The sequence below is a fragment of the Ictidomys tridecemlineatus genome, chromosome 5, assembly GCF_052094955.1.
Source record: "Ictidomys tridecemlineatus isolate mIctTri1 chromosome 5, mIctTri1.hap1, whole genome shotgun sequence".
Classification (NCBI taxonomy): domain Eukaryota; kingdom Metazoa; phylum Chordata; class Mammalia; order Rodentia; family Sciuridae; genus Ictidomys; species Ictidomys tridecemlineatus.
The window spans coordinates 18,855,686-18,878,096 of record NC_135481.1 but is presented as its reverse complement, the minus strand read 5'-3'; the positions used below and the strand labels follow the sequence as shown (position 1 = coordinate 18,878,096).

Genomic DNA, 22,411 nt, shown 5'->3' with positions numbered 1-22,411 from the left:
TAGTCTGTTCAGAGACCTCAATTAAAAAAAAAAAACTTTTTAAATTGAATCTCTGTGAGGGTACTGTGCTTGGAATGGATAGTCTAATATTTTTAGACTCCTTTATTCAAACGAATTCTCAGAAACCTATTAGATAAAGCTACGCACAGCACAAAGGGCCTCAGGAACCTGCAGCCCCTAGCTCCGCCTTCTTTGCCCACTTGGCCCTCCCTGTTAAGAGCGCAGCGTCGCGGTTCGGAGCCGGGATTTGCTGGGCAGCATCCGCGGCCCCGCCCCCCCCGCCCCCGGAGCCCGGGTCCCGCCTCTCCAGTCCCGCAGGGTCTGTCGCGGCCCTTGCGCTCCTCGCACCGATAGAACGCTTTGCTCACGGCGCTCTCTCTATAAAGTTGTTGTTGTGGCTTCCGCCGCGGGTGGAGGAAGATGGCGTCGGGAGGTGGCGGCTGTAGCGCTTCGGAGAGACTCCCTCCGCCGTTCCCCGGCTTGGATGCGGAGTCTGAGGGGACAGCCGGGGGGTCAGAACCCGAAGGTGGGGACAGCGACACAGAGGGGGAAGACATTTTCACTGGCGCCGCGGCAGCGGTGAGTTCCACCCTTTGGGGCAGCAGGCGACAGGGCGCCCCAAGAGAGAAGAGATGCCAGGAGAGGGTCCAGGGAACTAGGAGAGTGGGCCTGGTGAGACATCGCTTCGGAGTCTGCAGTCGGGGATGGGGGGCCCTGAGTGAAAGCCAAACGGTAGGTTGAGGAATGAGGGGTTGTGGTGGTTTCGCCGCCGAGGTTCTTAAAAGCCAAGAGCCGCCGAGACCGTTCTTTGGCCTTGCAGTGTGATCGCCCCACAGATCCACGGGGCTGTTTTCTGGTTGTGCTCTGGCCATGCTGACTCAATAGGTCAGGATAAGGGGCTGGGGTTAGACTTTTCCTCTGCCATACTGCTGCTAGGTTGAAGAACGTTATCTGGAATAGCCTGGACTAGTGACCCGCCCACAAATCCTCCTTAGATCTGCACTTACCAGTTATTGCCAAAAGCCCATTCTGGATCTTAGTTTATAAAAGTTAGGTTGACTCCTCTCTTCAGGAGAATAGGGCCAAAGCTCGTTGTTCAGATAAGGCCCTGCCAGATAAATTACCACATAAACCAGAAAACATGCTATTAAAAGAATGCATTAAAGTGGCAAGTACCTAATTGGGAGCAAATCTGTAAATGGGAGGAGGAAATGACATTTCCCATGGTAAATATACAGATTTCTAATAAGATACAGGAAAAACTAACCTTTATATGGGGAACATGATACTCAATAAACAGTTATGGAACTAGTTGAGATGTTTAGGGCTATTTTATGAGAATACTGACTCATAGCTCTTACTATAGTTAGTTCCAGGTTGTAAAGTTCAGTGCTGAGTCTGAATTTATCTTTTGAATACTGGATTAGGCTTCTCTTCATAGTAGCTACTCAGAAACTAATTGACTAAATTTAAAGTCCAGAAAATTGCATGCATACCATAATGTAGTTTTAAAAATTTATAAGCCTCAATTTTTCAATTCTTTAATTCCCATCACTTTGCCTCCAAAATGTAACTAAACACAATACGAAGATTCACTTGTATCAATAGGAAACTACTCCAGTCACTAAGTGCCTACTTTGATGTCTTTTAGCTAATCAAATCAATCTTATTAGGTTCTTTTTGTTGTTGTTTTTGGCACCAGAGAGTGAACCCAGGTGTGCTTCACCATTGAGCCATATCCCCAGCCCTATTTATTTTTTGAGACAGGGTCTCCTAAGTTGCTTTAAAAATTTTGAATGCAGTATGTGTCTGTAAAAGTTTGAGACTCACCTCATTTATGTCAGAAAAAAAGATTTGTTTTTTTTTTGAAACTTTTCTGTGACAATCATTAGAATTTTCCCTATATAGTATTCAGGAATTAAGTCCATAATGGTGCTCCTACAGTGCTTGCTGATGCTAATATAAACTTTCTAATGAAGTCTGTTATTCCAGGAAATAATTCTTGTTGTTATCTTTGTTCAAATTTTAAACAAATCTTTGTATAGTTAATCTCTCATAAATCTTGGAGAACAGCTACTGTTGGTAACTCTGGGATGATAGATATTCAGACCAAGTATTTGAAAATAGATACTCCGGCACTGAAAATGATTGGTTCCTGGACAAATGTTGATTTATTTTCCAAAGGCGAGGCTGGAAGGGTGAGAAATTATTTTCCAGAATTCTCTAAAGAAGTTCAGGAGCCATAATTTAATTGATCTCACATGATACCTCTCTCCTAAGATTGTAAAATCCCTTGCCTACTTTCCAGCTAATGGGAGGAAGAGGGGATTATAATGACCTTGTTCTGCCACAGAAATCATAGTCATTTTTATTTAGATTTGATACAGAAAAACTGAGTTGCTAAGGAAACTGAAATACCCCTTGTGAGCTGTCTTTCTTTGAGTTGTCGTTCTTGATACTAATTTTCAGGAAGCCACAAGATTCCTCACTAGTTAAACTGTTTTGTTAAACAGCCATCAAATACAAATTACATTTCAATAAATACTTTTAGTTGTGAGCCAGAGAATATAGAGGATTGCAAAGGATTGTAGCACTTCTGTATTTTAAGGAATAACAGTGAAGGATAAAATAATTAATTTGAATTCTGACTTAAATCTAGACTGTATTACTTGCTTAACTTTAGATAAGATACTCTGTATAAAATTTTCTCACCCACAAATTATGAATACTAATAGTACAGTTGGGCTCCCTATCTTGACTTTGACATCTGTGAATTCAACCAACCACAGATGGCAGATGGGGAAGGTTGCTCTGTAATGAACAGGTATAGACTTTCTTATCTATATTTCCTAAACAATTCAGTATTAAAAACTATTTACATTGTATTAGGTACCATAAGTAATTAAGATGATTTTAGGTTTAAGGGAGCTCTGTAGGTTATTCAAATACTGTGCCATTTTATATAATAAACTTGAGCATCCCAGATAATGGGGTGGACCAGAGCTGCACTAGGTGGGTTACTGGAACCAGTCTAATCCCATCATATATGGAAGGAGGGACTGTTTTTTTGTGTGTGGGGGTGTGTGTGTGCTGGAGCAGTGCAGTACTGTGGATTGAACCTGGGTCCTTGCACATGCTGGGCAAGCACTCCAGCATTGAACTACATCCCCAGCCCAGGATGGCTATATTTACTTCTGTTGTTTTTGAGGAGTAAATTAGAATATCTGTGAAATATCTAGAACAGTTCCTTCCAAATATAAATATTTTTAAAAGTACTTAATGTTTTGAGGGCTTGAGCTGTATTTGTTGATGAGCATTTAGTAAACTAAAATTATTCTAAGAAAAAAATCCATAGAATGTAATCATGGATTAGAAAAGTTAATTAACCCTAAAAATAGGTAATACAGTTATCAAAAATCAAAATTTAGGCCTATAATCCCAGGGGCTCCGGAAGCTGAGGCAGGAGAACTGAAAGTTTCAAAGCCAGCCTCACTGATTTAGCAAGACCCTAAGCAACTTAGGAGTCCCTGTCTCAAAAAATAAAAAGAGCTGGGGATATGGCTCAGTGGTGAATCACATCTGGGTTCAATCTCTGGTACCAAAAACAACAACAAAAAAGAACCTAATAAGATTGATTTGATTAACTAAAAGCCATCAAAGTAGGCACTTAGTGACTGGAGTAATTTCCTATTGATACAAGTGAATCTTCATATTGTGTTTAGTTACATTTTGGAGGCAAAGTGATGGGAATTAAAGAATTGAAAAATGAGGCTTATAAATTTTTAAAACTAAATTATGGTATGCGTGCAATTTTCTAGACTTAACAGCTGCTGCTGTTAATCATCCCGTCGTCTTTCTTTTACAGCCCAAGAGTACTGGGCTTTGTTAACACAGAAATAAAAATGTGATTTGAGTATAGTATTGGCTTTGTTAGTAAAATAATAAAAATGTGATTTGATTTATAATTGAAAGATGTACATCTCAAAATCTGTAAACCAATTATTTAAGTGGAAGAGACTGAAGCAAAAAAATTATTAGAACAAATCTGAAGTCATTACTCTTAGGCTGAAAAACCAGCTTTTGGAAGTTCTGATTCTTAACAATACCTAAGACCTTCTCTTCTTTCTCTTTGTGGGCCCATATATAAGAAAAGTCTAGTCTCTATATATTATCTGAATTGAATCCAGATGTATAGCTTTTTAGTTAAAATTCTATTAATTAGGGAATAGGAGTAATTTTTCCCTTAATAAAACAAGTGTCTAAAGTAGAGCCATTCTTTTGGTGCTCATAATTGTTAAAATTGTCTTGTTAAAAACTATATATATAAATCTCATATATTTTTCCCCCTCATTTGATTTATCCTCTTATGGGCTTATTGCTCCCTCATTGTGTTTGTGAAGTTATAAACCTAAAGTGATTAGAATTGAAGCAAATTATTTTATTTGCCTTCCCAGTACTTATATGCCTACCCTCTTTAGCAGCATGCTGGGACCATGACTAGATTTATCTTATAAATAAAAGGGAAGAACTGTGGCAGGTCTTCTCATGCTGAGAGAAAGGAAGAAAACATAAATACCTTCAGTTCAGATTTTGGCCAAATCTGGCAACTTCTTTTGGTGGACAATTGGAATTTTTTCCCATCTCTCTTTGTGTGTGTGTGTGTGTGTGTGTGTGTGTGTGTGTGTGTATACACCATGGATCAAACTCAGGAGCACTCAACCAGAGCTACATCCCCAGCCCTACTTTGTATTTTATTTAGAGACAGGGTCTCACTGAGTTGCTTAGTACCTCACTTTTGCTGAGGCTTGCTTTGAACTTGTGATCTTCCTGCCTCAGCCTCCTGAACTACTGGGATTACAGGCATGTGCCACTGTGTCTGGCCCATTACTCTTATTTTGTGAATTGAAGCCCTAGTGATGATTAGAGAAATGTTTGGGGAAAAAATGAAATAAGATAAAAAAGGAATAGCAAAGGGAACTTGAAAAGTCATATTTTGAATAATTTGATTAGTCAAGAATCATTTACATATGTTGCCTGGTATGCTGCAGACCTGTAATTCTAGCAGCTCTGGAAGCTGAGGTAGAAGGATCGCAAGTTCAAAGCCAGCCTCAGCAATTTGGCAAGATCCTAAGCATTTTAGCAAACCTTGTCTCAATTTTTTTTTTTTTTAAAGGGCTAGCAATGTGGCTCAGGGGTTAAGCTCCCTAGGTTCAATCTCCAGTACCAAAAAAAAGAATCATTTACATATGTCTACTGGTGTTTAAGATTAATGCACAGTATAATTTACTTTTATTGGTATTTAAAATGTCTTGGGGATAGCAGTTGACTCCTAAATGTCAGTGTTTTATGTAGATGTCAGAAAGTTATGTAAATGTAAGTTACATATTAACGTTTAAATAGGAAAGGGCATACTCATAGAATCTAGCTCTAAATCTGTGATTAGTATAGTATGTATCCTTGTGGGGAGAAATCAATTTTTAAATCATGGTTAAAAAAAAAAACACAAAATATACCATCTTAATTGTTTTAGGTATACAGTAAAGTAGTGTTAGGTATATTCACATTGATGTGAAACATCTACAGAATGTTTTCAACTTGCGAATCTAAAACTCTGTACCCATGAAAGAATAACTCCCCCTTTCCTCTTCTATCCAGTCCTTGGTAATCATCATTCTAATTTTACATTTCTATGAAAATAATTCTTTTTTTTTTTTTTTTTTCCCTGTTGAAACAGAGTCCTGCTATATTGCCCATGCTGGTTTTGAGCTGGTCGGCTCAAGCCATCCTGTTGCCTCAGTCTCTTCCCAGTAGCTGGGACTACAGGCAAATTACACTGAAGCCAGCGTAGTTTCTAATTTGACTAATTTAGATATCTCATATAAGTGGAATCATGCAGTATTTGTCTCTTTCTGATAGGTTTTTGCTTGCTATAATGTCTTCAAGGTTCATCCATATTGTATCATGGGTCAGTACTTCATTTTAACTTGCATGATTCTCTCTTGTTTGTATATTACCCCAGTTTGTTTATCCATCATCTACCAGTGGTCACTTGGGTTGCTTCCACCTGTAAGCTATTGCAAAAAGTGCTGTTTTGAATATGAATGTGCAAATATCTCATTAAGATCCTACTTTCATATTTTTGGGATGTATACCCAGTAATGGGATTGCTGGATTATATGATAATTCTAGTTTAATTTTTTGAAGAACCTCCATACTACTTTCCGTAGTGGTCACACCATTTCAGCTCTTTTCAGACCTTGAGTGTTCATAGAATAACTTCTTTGGATCTGGGACAGAATTTGGTAGTTTTATTAATAGCTGTAAGGACATCCATAGTTCAACTGGCCAGTACTTTAATTCTCTGTTCTGTAAAACATGCACGTTTGTTCCCAAAGGTGTAGCCTGTCCTCAATAAGTTACTTGGCACTTAGACCTTTTGTGGTCTTAATCAAACTTCTGAAAGTGAATCTCCATAACAATATCTTTAAAAATACCCTTTTATTTTCAGTACTAGGGATTGAACTCAGGAATGCTGTACCACTGAGCCATATCCCCAGCCCTATTTATTTATTATCTTGAGACAGGGTCTTGCTAAATTGCTAAGAGTCTTTCTGTGTTGTTCAGGGTCGCTTCAAACTTGTAATCCTCTTGCCCCAGCCTCCTGAATAGCTGAGATTACAAGTGTGTACCACCACACCCAGCTCTATACATATCTTTATGAAAAGGTGTATTGCTGCCAGGCGTAGTGGCGCGCACCTGTAATCTCAGCAGTTTGGGAGGCTGAGGCAGGAGGATCTCAAGTTCAAAGCTGGCCTCAGCAAAAAGCGAGAGGCTAAGCAACTCAGTGAGATCCTGTCTCTAAATAAAATACAAAATAGGGCTGGGGATATGGCTCAATGGTTGAGTGCGTTCAATACCTGGTTACCCCCCCCCACACACATACATAAAGGGTGTATTGCTTAGTTTCTTTAATAATGGTTTAGTCATTGAAATAGTTATGGGTAAGTTTCCCTTTCAGGTATAATATCTTCTACAGGCACATTCCTTCAAATACTACATTTTGGAGTTAACATGACAAGTTGAAATTCCACATTCTGGTAAAAATATTCTTTAAATAGTCAGTGATAGGACTGGGGCTGTAACTCAGTGGCAGAGCTCTTGCCTAGCATGTGTGAGGCGCTGGGTTTGAGCCTTAGCATCACATAAAAAAAATAAAAATAAAAAATAAAGGCATTCTGTCCATCTACAACTACAGAAAATTAAAAAGAAAAAGAAGGCAGTGATAGGTATTATGGCCAAAAGTTCACTTTAGTGTTTAGCTCAAATGATAAACAGATTGTACTTCTTGAAAATTTACATTTCCATGAAGTACAGAATCATTAATTTATTTTTTTAGTAGCAAGGGCTATGGTGTAGCTCATTTTTTAAAATTTTAATTTATTTTTTCTTGGTTCTAATCAGTTTATTAATCATTAAATTGCCCTAACAGTTAACCTAACTTTCAGAATTATGGAGGTAGTGGGCACAGTGGTGCACACCTGTAATCCCAGCAACTCAGGAAGCTGAGGCAGGAGGATCTCAAGTTCAAGGCCCCAATATGGGGATGTGGCTCAGTAGTAGAGTACCCTTGGGTTCAATCCTCAATATCCACCCACCAAAAAAAAAAAAAAAAATGTAGTTATAAAACACTTTTGGAGGAAAAGAGAAGACTCATAAAGCTGACTGATAAGGACCCAACTTAAAATTAGTGTTTGGGGCCAGGCATTGTGGTTGCATGCCTATAATCCCAGCAACTTGGGAGACCGAGGCAGGAGGATTGAAAATTTGAGGCCAGCCTGGACAACTTAGCAATACCCCATCTCAAAATAAAATTTTTTAAAATAACTAATTTTTTAAAATGTAGCTCAGTGGTATAGCCCTTGCCTACCACGTGTGAGGCCCTGGGTTCAATCCCCAGTGTAGTTAAATATTTAAATAAATAAAGAGTTTGGGGCATATAAGAGAAACTGCAAACGTTGCTGTTGGACTTTTCTGCTTTCTGGAGAGAATTGCTGCCCCTTTTGCTTACTCAGGTACTTCTGACTTGGCCATTTACAGTTGGTTATGTTGGGGGGAGGGAAATAATATTCTGATTTCTCTCCCTTGGTCTTCAAAGCTTCTCAGCACTTTTGGCGAAAATAAATCATGAGTAGTTGGTTGTTGCTAGAGCAAGTAGCCATAAGTATCTCATCTCCAGGAAAAGCCTGTTGCTCAACTTTTTCTGACTTATTCTTTTGCTTAGTCAAATGGACAGCTGGGGCTTCAGTCTGCTTTCAGAACATAGTTGAACTGGGTTTGTTTTTTCAGATTTAGAGGATAAATCATCCATTAGCACTCGGATATTTCTGTAGTTTTCTGGGCCCTTCTGAGTTCTGTGAATTTGAAACCAAAAAAGTTTCATAGAGAAATTATGCCAGAAAATTAAGTAGAACATCTGTAGCTTAATTTTGGTAGATAATGTACTGTCCTTTTAGTGAGATATCTAGTGGCCTTACTCATTGTTTTCCTTAACTAGCTCAACAGTCAGGTTCAATACATTAAAATAATTTTGTAAAAGTAACAAATATTTTTAATGCTAATAATAGGTAGAATAATTATATAAAATTTTTTCCAATCTTTTTGCTGTGTTTTGTCTTTTTATTTGATTTTTAAGTCAACTGAAGTAAAAGAACAACTTGTAGGTATATCCAATGAGTTCTCTATAACTGAGACCTGAACTGTCTGCAGAAATAGAACTCAATATAATGACAGTGATATAGATAACAAGACTGAAAATATGGAAAACTTTCAAAAGTTTCAGTGATGACATTTCTATAGACATGATGGTTGGAGACACTTTGTAAGAGAGCAAAACTCATACGTTGTTTTGGAAAACAATAATTGGGAGCTACACTCCATTTGAGTAAGGTTGTAAGTTTACTTAGATTATAGAAGTTTTTGTAGAAGTTTTCAAACTGAAAATATCCTTATAACTAAAAATAGCTATTTAGGTATTTTTATTATAATGATAATACATATATAATATTGATATGATAATATATTAAATACTGGAATATTTGACATTATGTGTAAAATCACTAGATTTATGTGATTTTACACATAATGTCGAGTATTCTAGTATTTAATATAATTACTAGAGTTATGGAAGACACAAAATATACTTAGATTAAATACACCTAGAGTTTCAGATAAGTGGTTTTGAGTTCCTTTAAAACAATTTAGGCCCACACCTGTAATCCCAGTGGCTCAGAAACCTGAGGGCTGAGGATCACAAAATAATCTAACTTTTAAGTAGAGATGAACAAAAATGACACTTTAAGATCTACAGAAACTGTGATATTATAAAACATCTATTTTCTTTTTTTTTCTTTTTTTGTACTGGGAATTGAACACAAGGGTGCATTACCACTAAGCTGCATCCCTAACCCTTTATTTATTTATTTTTTTGAGAAAGGGTCTTGTTGAATTGCTGAGGCCCTCACTAAAATGCTAAGGCTGGTCTCAAATTTGTGATCCTCCTGCCTTAGTCTCCTGAGTTACTGAGATTGTAGGTGTGTGCCGCTGAGCCCAACACCTAATATCTTTTAGATATAGTCTCAAGCACTGCTATTGCAATTATGGTTTGCTGCTTATCTTTATGGTTAAAGAACATGTTAAATTTCTGTTAGAGATTAAGGAAAATGAAATTGTAATTTTATTCCTATTAGGTTCATAGACTGCCCCGACTTCTGTAGTTCATGGGCCCAAGATAAGAACCCCTAATATAACTTCTTAAGTTATGAGAAGGAGTAATAATGTGACATCATTTTAGTTCACCAAGTTTACAAAGCAAGGCATACTGTACTCTCAAATCCAATGGACAGTGAATGTCCATTCTCCCAACCACAGATGCACCATTTTTTTCTCCATAATTTTTTATTGGTGCATTATAGTTATACATAATGGTGGGATTTGTTACACATTCATACACGCACATAATATAACAATATAATTTGGCCAGTATCATTCCCCAGTATTTCTCCTTTCCCTTGTCTTCTCCCTCTCCCTGATCTTCCCTTAATTTTCATGAGACACCTCCTTTTCTTTTCCTTTTTTCCTCATTAGCTTCTCACATTATGAGAGAAATTGCTTAATATAATGGTCTCAACTTCCATCCATTCTCCTGAAAATGACATATTTCATTTTTCTTTATGACTGAATAAAAATTCCATTGTCCATATATACCACATTTTCTTTATCCATTTATCTGTGGACACCTAAGTTGGTTCCATACTTTGGCTATTGTGAATTGAGATGAATTTGCTGGGACAGGAGTCACTTGCCTGTGGTAGGCAGAATAAAGCTCCCTCTTTTCCCACCAAGTTGTCTACATCCTAATCCTAGAAGCACTGGATATGTTACATGGCAAAGGGGGATTTAAGTTGAAGATGGAATTAAGATTGCTAATCACCTGACTTTAAGATGAAGTGATCGTCCTGGATTATCTGCATGGGGCTAGTGTAATCATAAATATTCTTAAAAATGTGAGAGGAGTCCATGATATGGAAGATACTACAGAAGAAAGACACAGAAAGATTCAACATTGCTGACTTTGAAGAACAAAGAAGGGGACCAAGGAAAGACCTAAAAGCTGGAAAGGGCAAGAAAACCGATTACCCTCTAGAACCTCAGAAAGGAATGCCCCAATCCATCTTGATTTTAGCCTATACAGTGAAACCTGTATTGGACTTTTGTGAGACTAAAAGGTGATAAATTTGCATTATTTAAACTTAAGTTTTTGATAATTTGTTACAATACCAATAAAATATACTAACCCAATTCATTCATTTCTATCAGTAAAGATGGCAAAAGGAGCTGTATTTAATGCTGCAATCTGCCAGGGTCAATTTTTAAAGACTGCATGGCTGCCCTATTATCATAAGGGTATAGTTCCTGTCATTGACTTATTTCTAATTTTTCTTGCCTTGTTACATTAGTGTGATCACACAATTCCTTAACTCCATCTTGCCTTACTAAATTGTACTAATTTTCTTTCCAAAAAATGATATCTAGTCCTCAGAAGCAGGGTTACCTTAACATTTAATATACATTCAACCTCTAAGACACCGAGAGTTTTGACAATACCTACCCTTTTGAGATCTCTTGAATGTAATGCACTGGTTCTGTGTGAAGCAAAGAGCAATTGACAACATAAAGAAGAACCACAACTGGTTAACCTAAAGGGAAGTTACCCTGAATCACAGCAGGACTTTTCGGTTCTGAATGGCTGTGTCAGCTTTGAAGGGCAACAAACCCACATCTGTCCTTCTCTGAGCTGAGAAAATAGTGTTAATGGTCTGGGCCTCATAGGTTGAGGCTAGTAATTGTTGAGAAATACCCATTTGCTTTTAACAAATGTGTTCTCTTGCTGTAACATCTAATACCTGTCTGCAAATTAGTGTTGTTCTGTCTGTGTGTTCTTATAATTATAAACAGAAGTATCTGCACTCTTAAATAGGCTTATTAGTGGAACCACCTGTTAGAATTAACAGCCAAAGGCAGTAAAGCAAATGTTGGATATCTTACCTAAGAATTCTGTCTACTAACAAAAAAGAATGCTTTTATATTTTTTTAAAAAAAAGGCAAGAGGAAATAGGGCAGTTTGGGGGCTTTACTTACCTTATTACAAACAAACTTTTAATCTGTTGCCTAGAAATTAGAGGTTTTAAAAATATAGATAATAAAGCCAGGCATGGTGGCACATGCCTGTAATCCCAGTGGCCTGGGAGGCTGAGGCAAAGGATCTCGAGTTCAAAGCCAGCCTCAGCAGCTTAGTGAGGCACTTAGCAACCCAGTGAGACCGTGTCTCTAAATAAAATACAAAACGGGATTGGGGATGTAGCTCAGTGGTTGAGCACCCCTGGGTTCAATCGTCAGTACCATTGTGTGTGTCTGTGTGTGTGTGTGTGTTTGTGTGTATTATAAAGCAAGGCTTATTTTTAGTCTTGCCCAATGAGCATCACCACAGAGGAGCCAATCAGCTAGATGTTGCTGGGGCCACTGTGAGCCAATCATCAGCCGGCAACTGGAAGTTTGCTGGCAGCTGGATCATCAGCCGGCAGCTGGAAGTTTGCTGGGGCCCCTTTGGCTGTGGCTCTCAACATCTCCCCCTCTCTGTTTAAACAACAAGCATGTGGCTTATGGACCGTGCCTGCCTTAGGTTGTCCAATACATATGGTCCTTACCCGTCTTCGGATGAGCTGACCTCAGGGCGTCAGCCTCCTGTCTTAGGTTGGTACCATTGTAATTGGATCTTACCCGTCATTGACTACCGGTCCAGTATACAGCCACACCTGTGGAGAGGTCTCAGCGGGGGGGGGGGGGTGAGGTTCTTTGCCTCACCTCTGTTGACCCCCAAATTTTAGCTGAATGATCATGACAAGCAGAAGGGAGGAAGATATACCAAGTCAATTGACGGCTCCTTTTGGGAAAATTGTACCACCGATGATATCATCAGCAAAAATACCCCAACACTACCACAAGTCGCTGCACCAACAGATAGTTCACAATGCATACAAGTGACACATAGTTCTGTAAGCAGTTCAGTGCAAGTTCTGTAAGCAGTTCAGTGATGGCTATTGCAGAAACTGTAGATTAGTTTTATCTTTGTCTTCACCGGCACAGGGATGAAGATAGGAATTCTGGCAATAATGACTAAAGAAAAAATTAGGTAACATTCCAGAAGACACTAAAAGAAAACAATTTTCTTAACAATTTATATTATCTTCATCGGCACTGGGATGAAGATAGAAATTCTGGCAATAATGGCTAAAGAAAAAATTAGGTAACATTCCAGAAGACACTAAAAGAAAACAATTTTCTTAACAATTTACATTATAGTGAAGAGAATTATTAAATATAATGAAAATGAAAGGTGAGAGTAAACAAACAGATCTGTTAACCTCCTTTTTTGTTTACATATTAAAACAATTCTTAGCAGTTATTTACCCAATTTAAATTAAACCATTTAAATCACGTGAATAAAAAAAAAATATTTGGATCCATCTTTTCATGAGCGCTCATCATATATGATATATGGAAATACGTACATTGGACATACGTACATTCAAACATATAACACAAAACACAAGTGTGCACACATAATATAATACATACAACACATAACATAATAGTAAAGGCCTTATAACTTTTTACAGGTAAAATCTCTATTGCAATGTTTAAAAACTCTATAGTCAAAAAAAAAAAATAGAACTGATCAGCAAAACATTAACCTAGATCTGTATGAGCTCAAAAAAATAAAATAGAACTTCATGATATGGGAAAGGGCAATAATAAAATAGATATTGAAAAAAGCATCCTGGTTCTGTCGCAGATGTAAGGATAGCCAAATTGGAGTTTTGGATATCAGCTATTATGGATTTGAGCTAAATCATCTTCTTTTTGGTCTGTAGAAATCGCTTTAGTTAATCTCTCTGGAATCCAAATCGGCTACTGTTCTCCCTGTGGAAACACAAAAACAGACCCCCGACTCCAGACAATCACTGGGTCAGGATTTTAGTTAATCTCTCTGAAATCCAAATCAGCTGCTGTTCTCCCTGTGGAAACACACAAACAGGCCCCCGACTCCAGACAATCACTGGGTCAGAACCTTGGTTAATCTCTCTGGAATCCAAATCGGCTGCTGTTCTGGGTCAGAACCTTGGTTAATCTCTCTGGAATCCAAATCGGCTGCTGTTCTTCCTGTGGAAACACACAAACAGACCCCCGATTCCAGACAATTACTGGGTCAGGACCTTTCCATTGACCTGTTAGAATATCTTTCCAAAGTACCTTGGGCTTATGTACATTTTTTGGACACATATGCCTTTCTGCAGCACTAAGTCCTGATGAATCCAAATTTAAAAAGTTTAGAGTAAAAAGGGTTATTTTAAGTTTATCTTTGGGGAATATATACCCCTTCCCAATTCCGTCTTTTTGCTTTAATAAGTACATTTTAATAGTTTGATGAGCTCTTTCAACTATGCCTTGTCCCTGTGGATTGTATGGGATTCCTGTTATATGAGTAATGCCAAATGATGAGCAAAATTGTTTAAAAGAAGTAGACGTATAACCAGGGGCATTATCTGTTTTTAACTGTTTTGGAATGCCCACAGTGGCAAAATTTTGTAAGCAATGAGCTATAACATCTTTAGTTTTTTCGCCGGCATGAAGGGAGCCCATCAAAAATCCAGAAGAAGTATCAACTGTAACATGCAAATATTTTAATTTTCCAAATTCTGGCAAGTGTGTGACGTCCATCTGCCAAATATGGTTAGGCATCAATCCTCTAGGATTGACTCCAAGATTAACTTGTGGTAAAAAGGTCACACAATTTTGACATTGTTTTATTATTTGTCTAGCTTGTTCCTTAGTTATTTTAAAACGCTTTTGTAAAGTATTAGCATTGACATGGAATCTTTCATGAAAATTTATAGCTTCTTCTAGTACAGAGAAAATATGTATGTCACGTGTAGTTTTATCTGCTAAATCATTGCCTAAACTAAGGGCTCCAGGCAATCCTGTATGTGCCCTGATATGTCCTATAAAGAATGGATCTTTTCTGTCCCAGATTAAACTTTGTATAGTGGAAAACAAAGAGAAAACAGTAGAAGAAGGGGAAATTCTACCAGCATCTTCAAGGGATACTATAGCATTAACTATATACTGGCTATCAGAAAATAAATTAAATACAGAATCTTTAAACATCACAAAAGTTTGTAATACTGCATTAAGCTCTACCTTTTGAGCTGATTGTTTGGGTACTAAAAATGTAAAAGTTTGATCAGGTGTAACTATTGCTGCTGTACCATTATTTGACCCATCAGTGAATATATTTGGAGCATTCATGATAGGTGTTTTTTTTGTCATTTTTGGAAAAATTACAGGATGCAATGACCAAAAAGACAATAAAGGATTAGATGGTAAGTGGTTATCAAATGAAACATTAGATTTGCACATTATTATTGCCCAAGTATTTAACTCATTAGCTAATTCATCAATTTGATTCATAGTATATGGAGTAATAATTTTATGGGGAGAAATTCCAAATACTGCCTTTGCTGTTTTTATTCCTTTGAGTATTAATTGTCCTACAGCCTCAGGATATCTAGTAAGAATAGTGTTAGGAGAATAAGATAAATGTATCCATAATAATGGACCTTCTTGCCAAAATACTCCTGTAGGAATATTTTTTGTTGGTAGTACAATAAATAATAAAGGCAAACTTATATCAATTCTATCCAAATGCATATTTTCCATATATGTTTCAATGATTTTTAATGCCTTTCTTGCTTCAGGCGTTAACATTCGGGGTGAATTTGGATCTGATGGACCTTTTAGGATATCAAATAAAGGTCCCAATTCTCCTGTTGGAATACCTAGATAAGGCCTTATCCAATTTATGTCTCCTAATAACTTTTGAAAGTCATTAAGTGATTTGAGTTGATCTATTCGTATTTGAATTTTTGGTGGACGGACCATGGTTGAGGATAATAGAACTCCTAAATAATTAATTGGAAAATTTAATTGTACTTTATCTATTGCTATCTCTAGATTATAATTTTTTAATAAGTTTGTAAGTGTGGCATAACATTCTAGCAATGTGTTTTTAGCTTTGTGTGCCAATAACACATCATTCATATAGTGAAATATTTGTAGTTCAGGATTTTGATTTCTAAGTGGCTGGATTACTTTGTTAACATAAATTTGACACATAGTTGGGCTGTTAGCCTTCCCTTGAGGGAGTACTTTCCATTCATATCTCTGATCAGGACCTTCATGATTTAGTGCAGGGATAGTAAATGCAAAACGTGGACTATCCTCAGGATGAATTGGAATTGAAAAAAAACAATCTTTAATATCTATAACTAAAATATACCAGGTTTTTGGCAAAGCAGACAATTGAGGAATCCCCGATTGAGCAGGTCCCATAATGACCATTTCATTGTTAATGGCTCTTAAATCTTGCAGTAATCTCCATTTACCAGATTTCTTTTTGATGACAAAAATGGGAGTATTATGGGGAGATACAGAAGGTTGTATATGTCCTTCCGCTAATTGTTGTTTGACCAGATCATGGGCTACTTGTGTCTTTTCTTTAGTCAAGGGCCACTGAGGAACCCATACTGGTCTTTCTGATTTCCATGTAATTTTTATTGTCTCAGTGGCCCTTTGTGAAAATCCAACCCATGTCTGTCTGTTCCTTGATCTATTTGTATTGGTGCTGCTATACATTGTTCTTGTCTTTCTAATCTTTTTCCTTTCCTAAAACCTTGTCTAGCCATAATAGTGGGTGCATTTTGATTGATATTATTTGTTAATGTCAAACCTAATTGATCTAAGACATCTCGTCCCCATAAATTTACGGGAAGATGATCCAATACATATGGCTGTATAGTTCCTTCACATCCTTCAGGATCCTTCCAATCTAATAGCATTGCACTTCTATCGGGATTAGTCGCCACTCCTAGGCCTCGAAGCGATTGAGTGGCTTGTTGTAATGGCCAATGTTTTGGCCATTCTTGACGAGAGATGATGCTAAGATCTGCACCTGTATCCAGTAGCCCATTAAATTCATGTCCTTGAATATTTAGTTTTAGCATGGGGCGAGAATCTAAATTTAAAGAAAGCATAGCCCAATCTACACCTGTGGAGCCTAATCCCTTGGAACCTCTTTCTACAACATGACTGGAAAATTTATCATGTAGGCTTGGTATTATTAGTAACTGTGCTATTCTATCTCCTGGTGAAATTACTGATATACCCTTTGGAGAACTGGCTATAATTTTTATTTCACCTTCATAATTGGAATCAATTACCCCAGGACTTATCAAAAGTCCTTTTAGAGTAGAAGAGCTGCGTCCCAATAATAAGCCTACTGTTCCTTTGGGAAGAGGTCCTTTTACCCCTGTGGGAATGATTTGAACTCCCATCTCTGGAGTTAGTACTGATTTGGTGGAGGCGCAGATGTCCAACCCTGCGCTCCCTCTGGTTTGTCTGATGAGGGATCTGATGTGCTGGGCACTACCCTGATGGGGTTGCTGGGTTCCTCCAGTGCTCCGTATATTTGTGGTTTGGGGCCCCGGAGCATTGGGGCCCCCTGTCCATTTTTTGGCAACGGAGCCCGATGCCTTTGTCCACGATATTGTGGATAAACACCTTGTCCTTGTTCGTTTTTTGATAATGGAGTACCCTCTATGGTGGTTTGAGGACGGTATTCATTAGCCCAATATAATGGAGTACCCTCTATGGTGGTTTGAGAACGGCATTCATTAGCCCAATGTCTCCCTCTACGGCATCGTGGGCAAATACCCGGTATTCTACTTGTTTGATACCTAGTTTTGTTAAACCCTCCTCCTATGGGGCAATTCCTTTTAAAATGTCCTGTTTGTTGACAATTGTAGCATGTTCTTGGCCTGGCATCTAAAGCCTGTTTTACTGCAGCTGCCACAATTTGCCCTTGTTCATTAATGTCTCTGGCATCTAAAACCTGTTTTACTGCAGCTGCCACAATTTGCCCTTGTTCATTAATGTCTCTGGCATCTAAAGCCTGTTTTACTGCAGCTGCCACAATTTGCCCTTGTTCATTAATGTCTCTGGCATCTAAAGCTTGTTTTACTGCAGCTGCCACAATTTGCCCTTGTTCATTAATGTCTCTACATAATTTAATATATGTGTTTAAATCTTCCTGTTTCCATGGTCTAATGATATCTCTACACCAACGATTCGCTTGGTCATAAGCCAGTTGTTTTATAAATGGCATTGCTTGTTCTGTATTCCCAAAAACTCTGGTAGCTGTTTGAATAAGCCTATCTACAAATTCAGCGTAAGGTTCATTAGCTCCTTGTATTATCTTAGATAATTGACCTTGTAAACCTCCATGATCTTGTAAAGTCTTCCATGCCCTGACTGCATCTATAGCAATTTGTGAATATACACCAGGATCATATGCATTTTGTTGCTGCCGATCCTCATAAGGTCCCTTTCCTAACAACATATCTAGATTTCTCTGAGGATAACCAGCTGCTGCATTTCGACTAGCCGTCTCCTTGCAAAATTCCTCATTGGCAACCTTCCATAACAGGTATTGTCCTCCATTTAGCACAGCTTTACACATACTAGCCCAATCTGCTGGCGTCATGCTTAAGTTGGTAATGGATTCGACCAAGCTTACAGTGAAGGGTGCTTGAGGACCATAGGTTGTTACAGCCTCTTTTAGCTCCTTCACTGATTTGAAATTTAAACCCTGGTAAGTTTGCTGCCCTCCTACCTCAAATACAGGGCATACTTGAGATCCTGTCTCAGGATCCCAACTATCAACTGCGGGGGTTGGGAGTCTCTTAGCATATGGAGGTGGTGCTGTTGATTGGACACTTATGCCCTCTGGTGATAGAGTGCTGTTAGTAGCAGTCTCCTGTAGAGGTGGCGCTGTTGGTTGAACACTTACGCCCTCTGGTGATAGAATGCTGTTAGTAGCAGTCTCCTGTAGAGGCGGTGCTGTTGGTTGGACACTTACGCTCTCTAATAAAAGGGTCTTATTAGCAGTCACCTGTTTTAACTTTTCCCCTGATAGATTTTTCTGCTCTAAACTTCCTTCCTCTGTCTCACTATCTCGAAAGACCTTCTCTTTTACTTGAATCTTTTCCTCTTTCTGACTAGCTCGAGCTTTTACTTGAATCTTTTCCTCTGTCTGACTAACTTGAGAGACTTCCTCTTCTACTTGAATCAATATGTCTTCTTCTTCCTCTACCTCTGTCTGAACTGAAGGCTTTGGACTAAGCAAACTAGATACCAACGTCCACAATGACAATTGCCACTCAGTTAATCAGTGTGTCTTCTTTCTCCCAAAATAAGTTCATTCTGGAATTTTAATTGTTGAATCAAAATTAGCTTTCTAAAATGGAAGGGAGACCAGGGAGAGAAGAGAAGAAGAAAAGAAGAAATATAGGAGAATGAAATTTTACCAAATTATATTGTTAAAAATTATATTGTTATATTGTGTGCATGTACAAATATTGAACCACAAACCCCACTATTATGTGTAATTATAATGCACAATTAAAAATTAGCATTCTAATATATATTTTACATCATTAATACTAATTTTTAAATAGCCTTTTAACCTTAGACATGGCATATGAAATGCAATGTTATAATGCCTCGATGGTATTTTGATGACAAGTTATTATTATAGACTCTAGTCTCATGGAAAACTTGTTTGCCTAGGTGAATTTGGGATGCCATGAACATTTCTCCTTTTTCTTATCTTAAAAGTGGTTATACCCAGTTAGGTTTTTTTTTTAAAAAAATTGATTGTAAGTAAAACTTGAGAATATTATTATGGCTTGAAGGCTGGGTGCTAAGTACTCTTCAGCCAAAGAAAGAAGCTTAGTTTGTCCAGTGCCAGTCCAAATCAACTGAAAGTACATTTGATAAGGACAAACAAAAGTAAAACAAATATGAAAAGAGGTAAAGTTGGGAGGGATACTGTACAATATGGCAGAAAGAGGGCTAACATATTATTTAAGAAAAGTGGATGAGGGATGTAGCTTAGTGATAGAGCACTTGCCATGTACAAAGCCCTAGATTCCATCCCCAGCAACATCAAACAACAAAAGCAAACAAAAAAGTGCAGCCAAGAGATGTTGACTTAAATACAAAAATAGGCAAAGGACATTAAGATAAGCCACAGGGATTCAAATGGCCAGCAGTCTATTGCCCCTAAAAATCAAATGTGGACTTATATTCAAGATGGCATCGATCACAACATTATTTGATGAAACCTGAAAACTAGTTAACTGTCCAACCTTAAGAGAATGATTATGTTGGGATATATCTACATAATAGGGAATTAAGTCATACTGGGTGGGGTGGGCATGCCTGTAATCCCAGCAGCTTGGGAGGTTGAGACAGGAAGATCTTGAATTCAAAGCCAGCAACTTAGTGAGGCCCTAAGCAACTCAGTGAGACCCTGTCTCTTAAATAAAATATTTTTTTAAAAGGCTGGGGATGTGGCTCTCCTGGGTTCAATCTTGGTTCAAATAAATAAATAAATAAATCACTAAAAGTAGGATTTTTTACTTTTGTTGTTTTTGGTATTGCTGGGATTGAACCCAGGGCCTCTTGCGTTCAAGGCAAGTACTGTACCACTGAGCCACATTACCAGCCTCCCAAATGACCAGAATTTCTTTTGGGCTATTCATCCCCCAATTTTTTTTCTTTTTGGTGTTGGGGATTGAACCCAGGCCTTCATACATGCCAGTCAAGTGCTCTACCACTGAGCTACCCCCTCAGCCCTACAATTATTATTTTTTTTTTTAAAGAGAGAGTGAGAGAGGAGAGAGAGAGAGAGAGAGAGAGAGAAATTGTTTTTTTTAATATTTATTTTTTAGTTCTTGGCGGACACAACATCTTTGTTGGTATGTGGTGCTGAGGATCGAACCCGGGCCGCACGCATGCCAGGCGAGCGCGCTACCGCTTGAGCCACACCCCCAGCCCCAGCCCTACAATTATTAATGATAGGGAAAACAATGTAGGGAGAAGAAGCAGGACATAGTTTTACATTTGTAGAAGATTAATTTTGTGAAAGAACTGCTGAGGAAGATTAAGGTAATAAGTATGGTAGTCAATCTATCTTCAGCTCTCTTAGGACTTAACTGTGTGGTTTTGGGAATGGGCTTCCAGGGGAGATCTGAGAGTAGTTTTGAGTCTCACAGTTACTTAGCTTACTGAGGGAGCACACATCTTTTTTAAAATCATATTTGTAGTCATACTAACTGGATTGGGATTGAAGGGGGCTGGGTGGAGGGAGAAAAGTCAGGAGCTAATGCTCTAGTTGTCCCTGTGTATCCCATTCATCTCCATCTGTCACTGTGACAGACTGCTATCCTAACAATGTTTCATAAAGCATTCTTAGTCATGTAACTTCCAAGATTAGTTGACAGGTCAGAAGTGGAAAGCTGGCTTTATTCATCTGCATATCACAGGAATAAATTCTTTTAGGCATTTTTAAAAGTGATTAAATTTTTACTGACTTTCCTGTTACTTTAGTTTCCCTTGTGAGCTACTAGTAAATTACATTTGTGAACATATATTCTTACTGTATACTGGGTTTTAATCTCTCCTGGATCTTTTAACAGTTTTAGACAACACTACAAAAGGTGGCTTATGAAGTCACTGTACTGTGTAAGAGTGAAGGAAGGAAGTGGTTGTGTAGGAAGGTGGTTGGCAGTTTATGAGGCAAAGGGAAGTTCTAGTTTTGTTTTTACCCAGTTATTTATCTTCTCTCTGTAGTGATTTTTTTTTTTTTTTTGAGATGGGATCTTCTTGCACTTGTTGCCCAGGCTGGTATCTTGGCTCAAGTGATTCTCCAGCTTCCCCCTTCCCAGTAGTTGGTACTACAGGCATGCACCATCATGTCCAGCAGACAGTGATTTTGTTTTGTTTTGTTTTTGAAGATTGTGGAAGCAGATAGAGGACAGGACCCACTTTTGGTATAACATGTAGACATATACAACTAAGCACCTTGTTAAACTTTATTAACATAGAAAAGTTGCAGTAGAGGCATTATTTACTAATATAAATCTAAATATTGGTAACAGTTTCTTTCCTAGAGGGTGGCCCCATTATGGTGACGAAGCTGTTTGCATGAAAAATTCAGAGTACCCGAATAGATGTCATTTCACTTTGTTCTGTTGGGTCAGAAAAGGTCTTGTCTCCAAGGAACCAAATCCCTCAGATTTGTTAAGGACATGTTTCATAAAAGTTTCAGGTCTTTTAACTGATTTAGCCTTAGGGTCTGACTTCAAAACCCTGCAATTCCACAATGATAGGCTTTTGAAACCAGATTCCCAGCTTTCTGTTCATGTGGTGCACAATCCGTCTTTGTTCCCTCTGGTACCGGTCTGGGGATCCACCCCACCCTTGTTTGCCTCGTTTACTAAAGGCCATGTACTGACTGTATTTTCACCATGTGCCTTCTAGGCCAGGCATGACTGGTTTTTATTCTCCTAGCCTGAGAGAATGTGGTTGAAAATTTTGTGTATGTGAGAAGGATGAAAAAAGAAGTTATATTCACCAACAGCATTAGATGTAAAATGTATACCTTGCTTTGCCTGTCATGTGGGTTAGTAACATCTAACACAAGTGAGTTTTAGTTAACAGTTTAGACAACACTACAAAAATAAACCAGGGTCAGAGCTTGAATTCTGGACTCCAGAGTGGTGTGTCCTGGTCACTAGAATGTGCCTCATCAGCATTTGAAAGAATAAAAGTCATCAGCTGAGAAGGAGAAATGCATTTGGACAGATTCTTTTGAAAATTATATGTGCTTACA

At 38.0% G+C, this 22,411-nt stretch overlaps 1 protein-coding gene and 1 non-coding gene across 4 annotated transcripts in view; one reads left to right on the top strand and one right to left on the bottom strand.

Annotated features, from left to right (window-relative positions):
• The first annotated feature begins 319 nt into the window (after positions 1-319).
• The window catches only part of Snx1 (sorting nexin 1), a 47,193-nt gene continuing 25,101 nt past the window's right edge, over positions 320-22,411 (top strand). For 2 of the 3 annotated variants that reach the window (XM_021727363.3, XM_078048898.1), the window contains exon 1: positions 320-579. In XM_021727363.3, coding sequence (XP_021583038.1) covers positions 421-579 — 159 coding nt within the window. In that variant the 5' untranslated portion in view covers positions 320-420. The remainder of the gene's footprint in view (positions 580-22,411) is intronic. The other variant, XM_005316676.4, reaches the window with a different exon arrangement.
• On the bottom strand, positions 20,170-20,240 carry Trnas-uga (transfer RNA serine (anticodon UGA)). The gene has a single exon. It is a non-coding gene; the product is annotated as a tRNA-Ser (tRNA).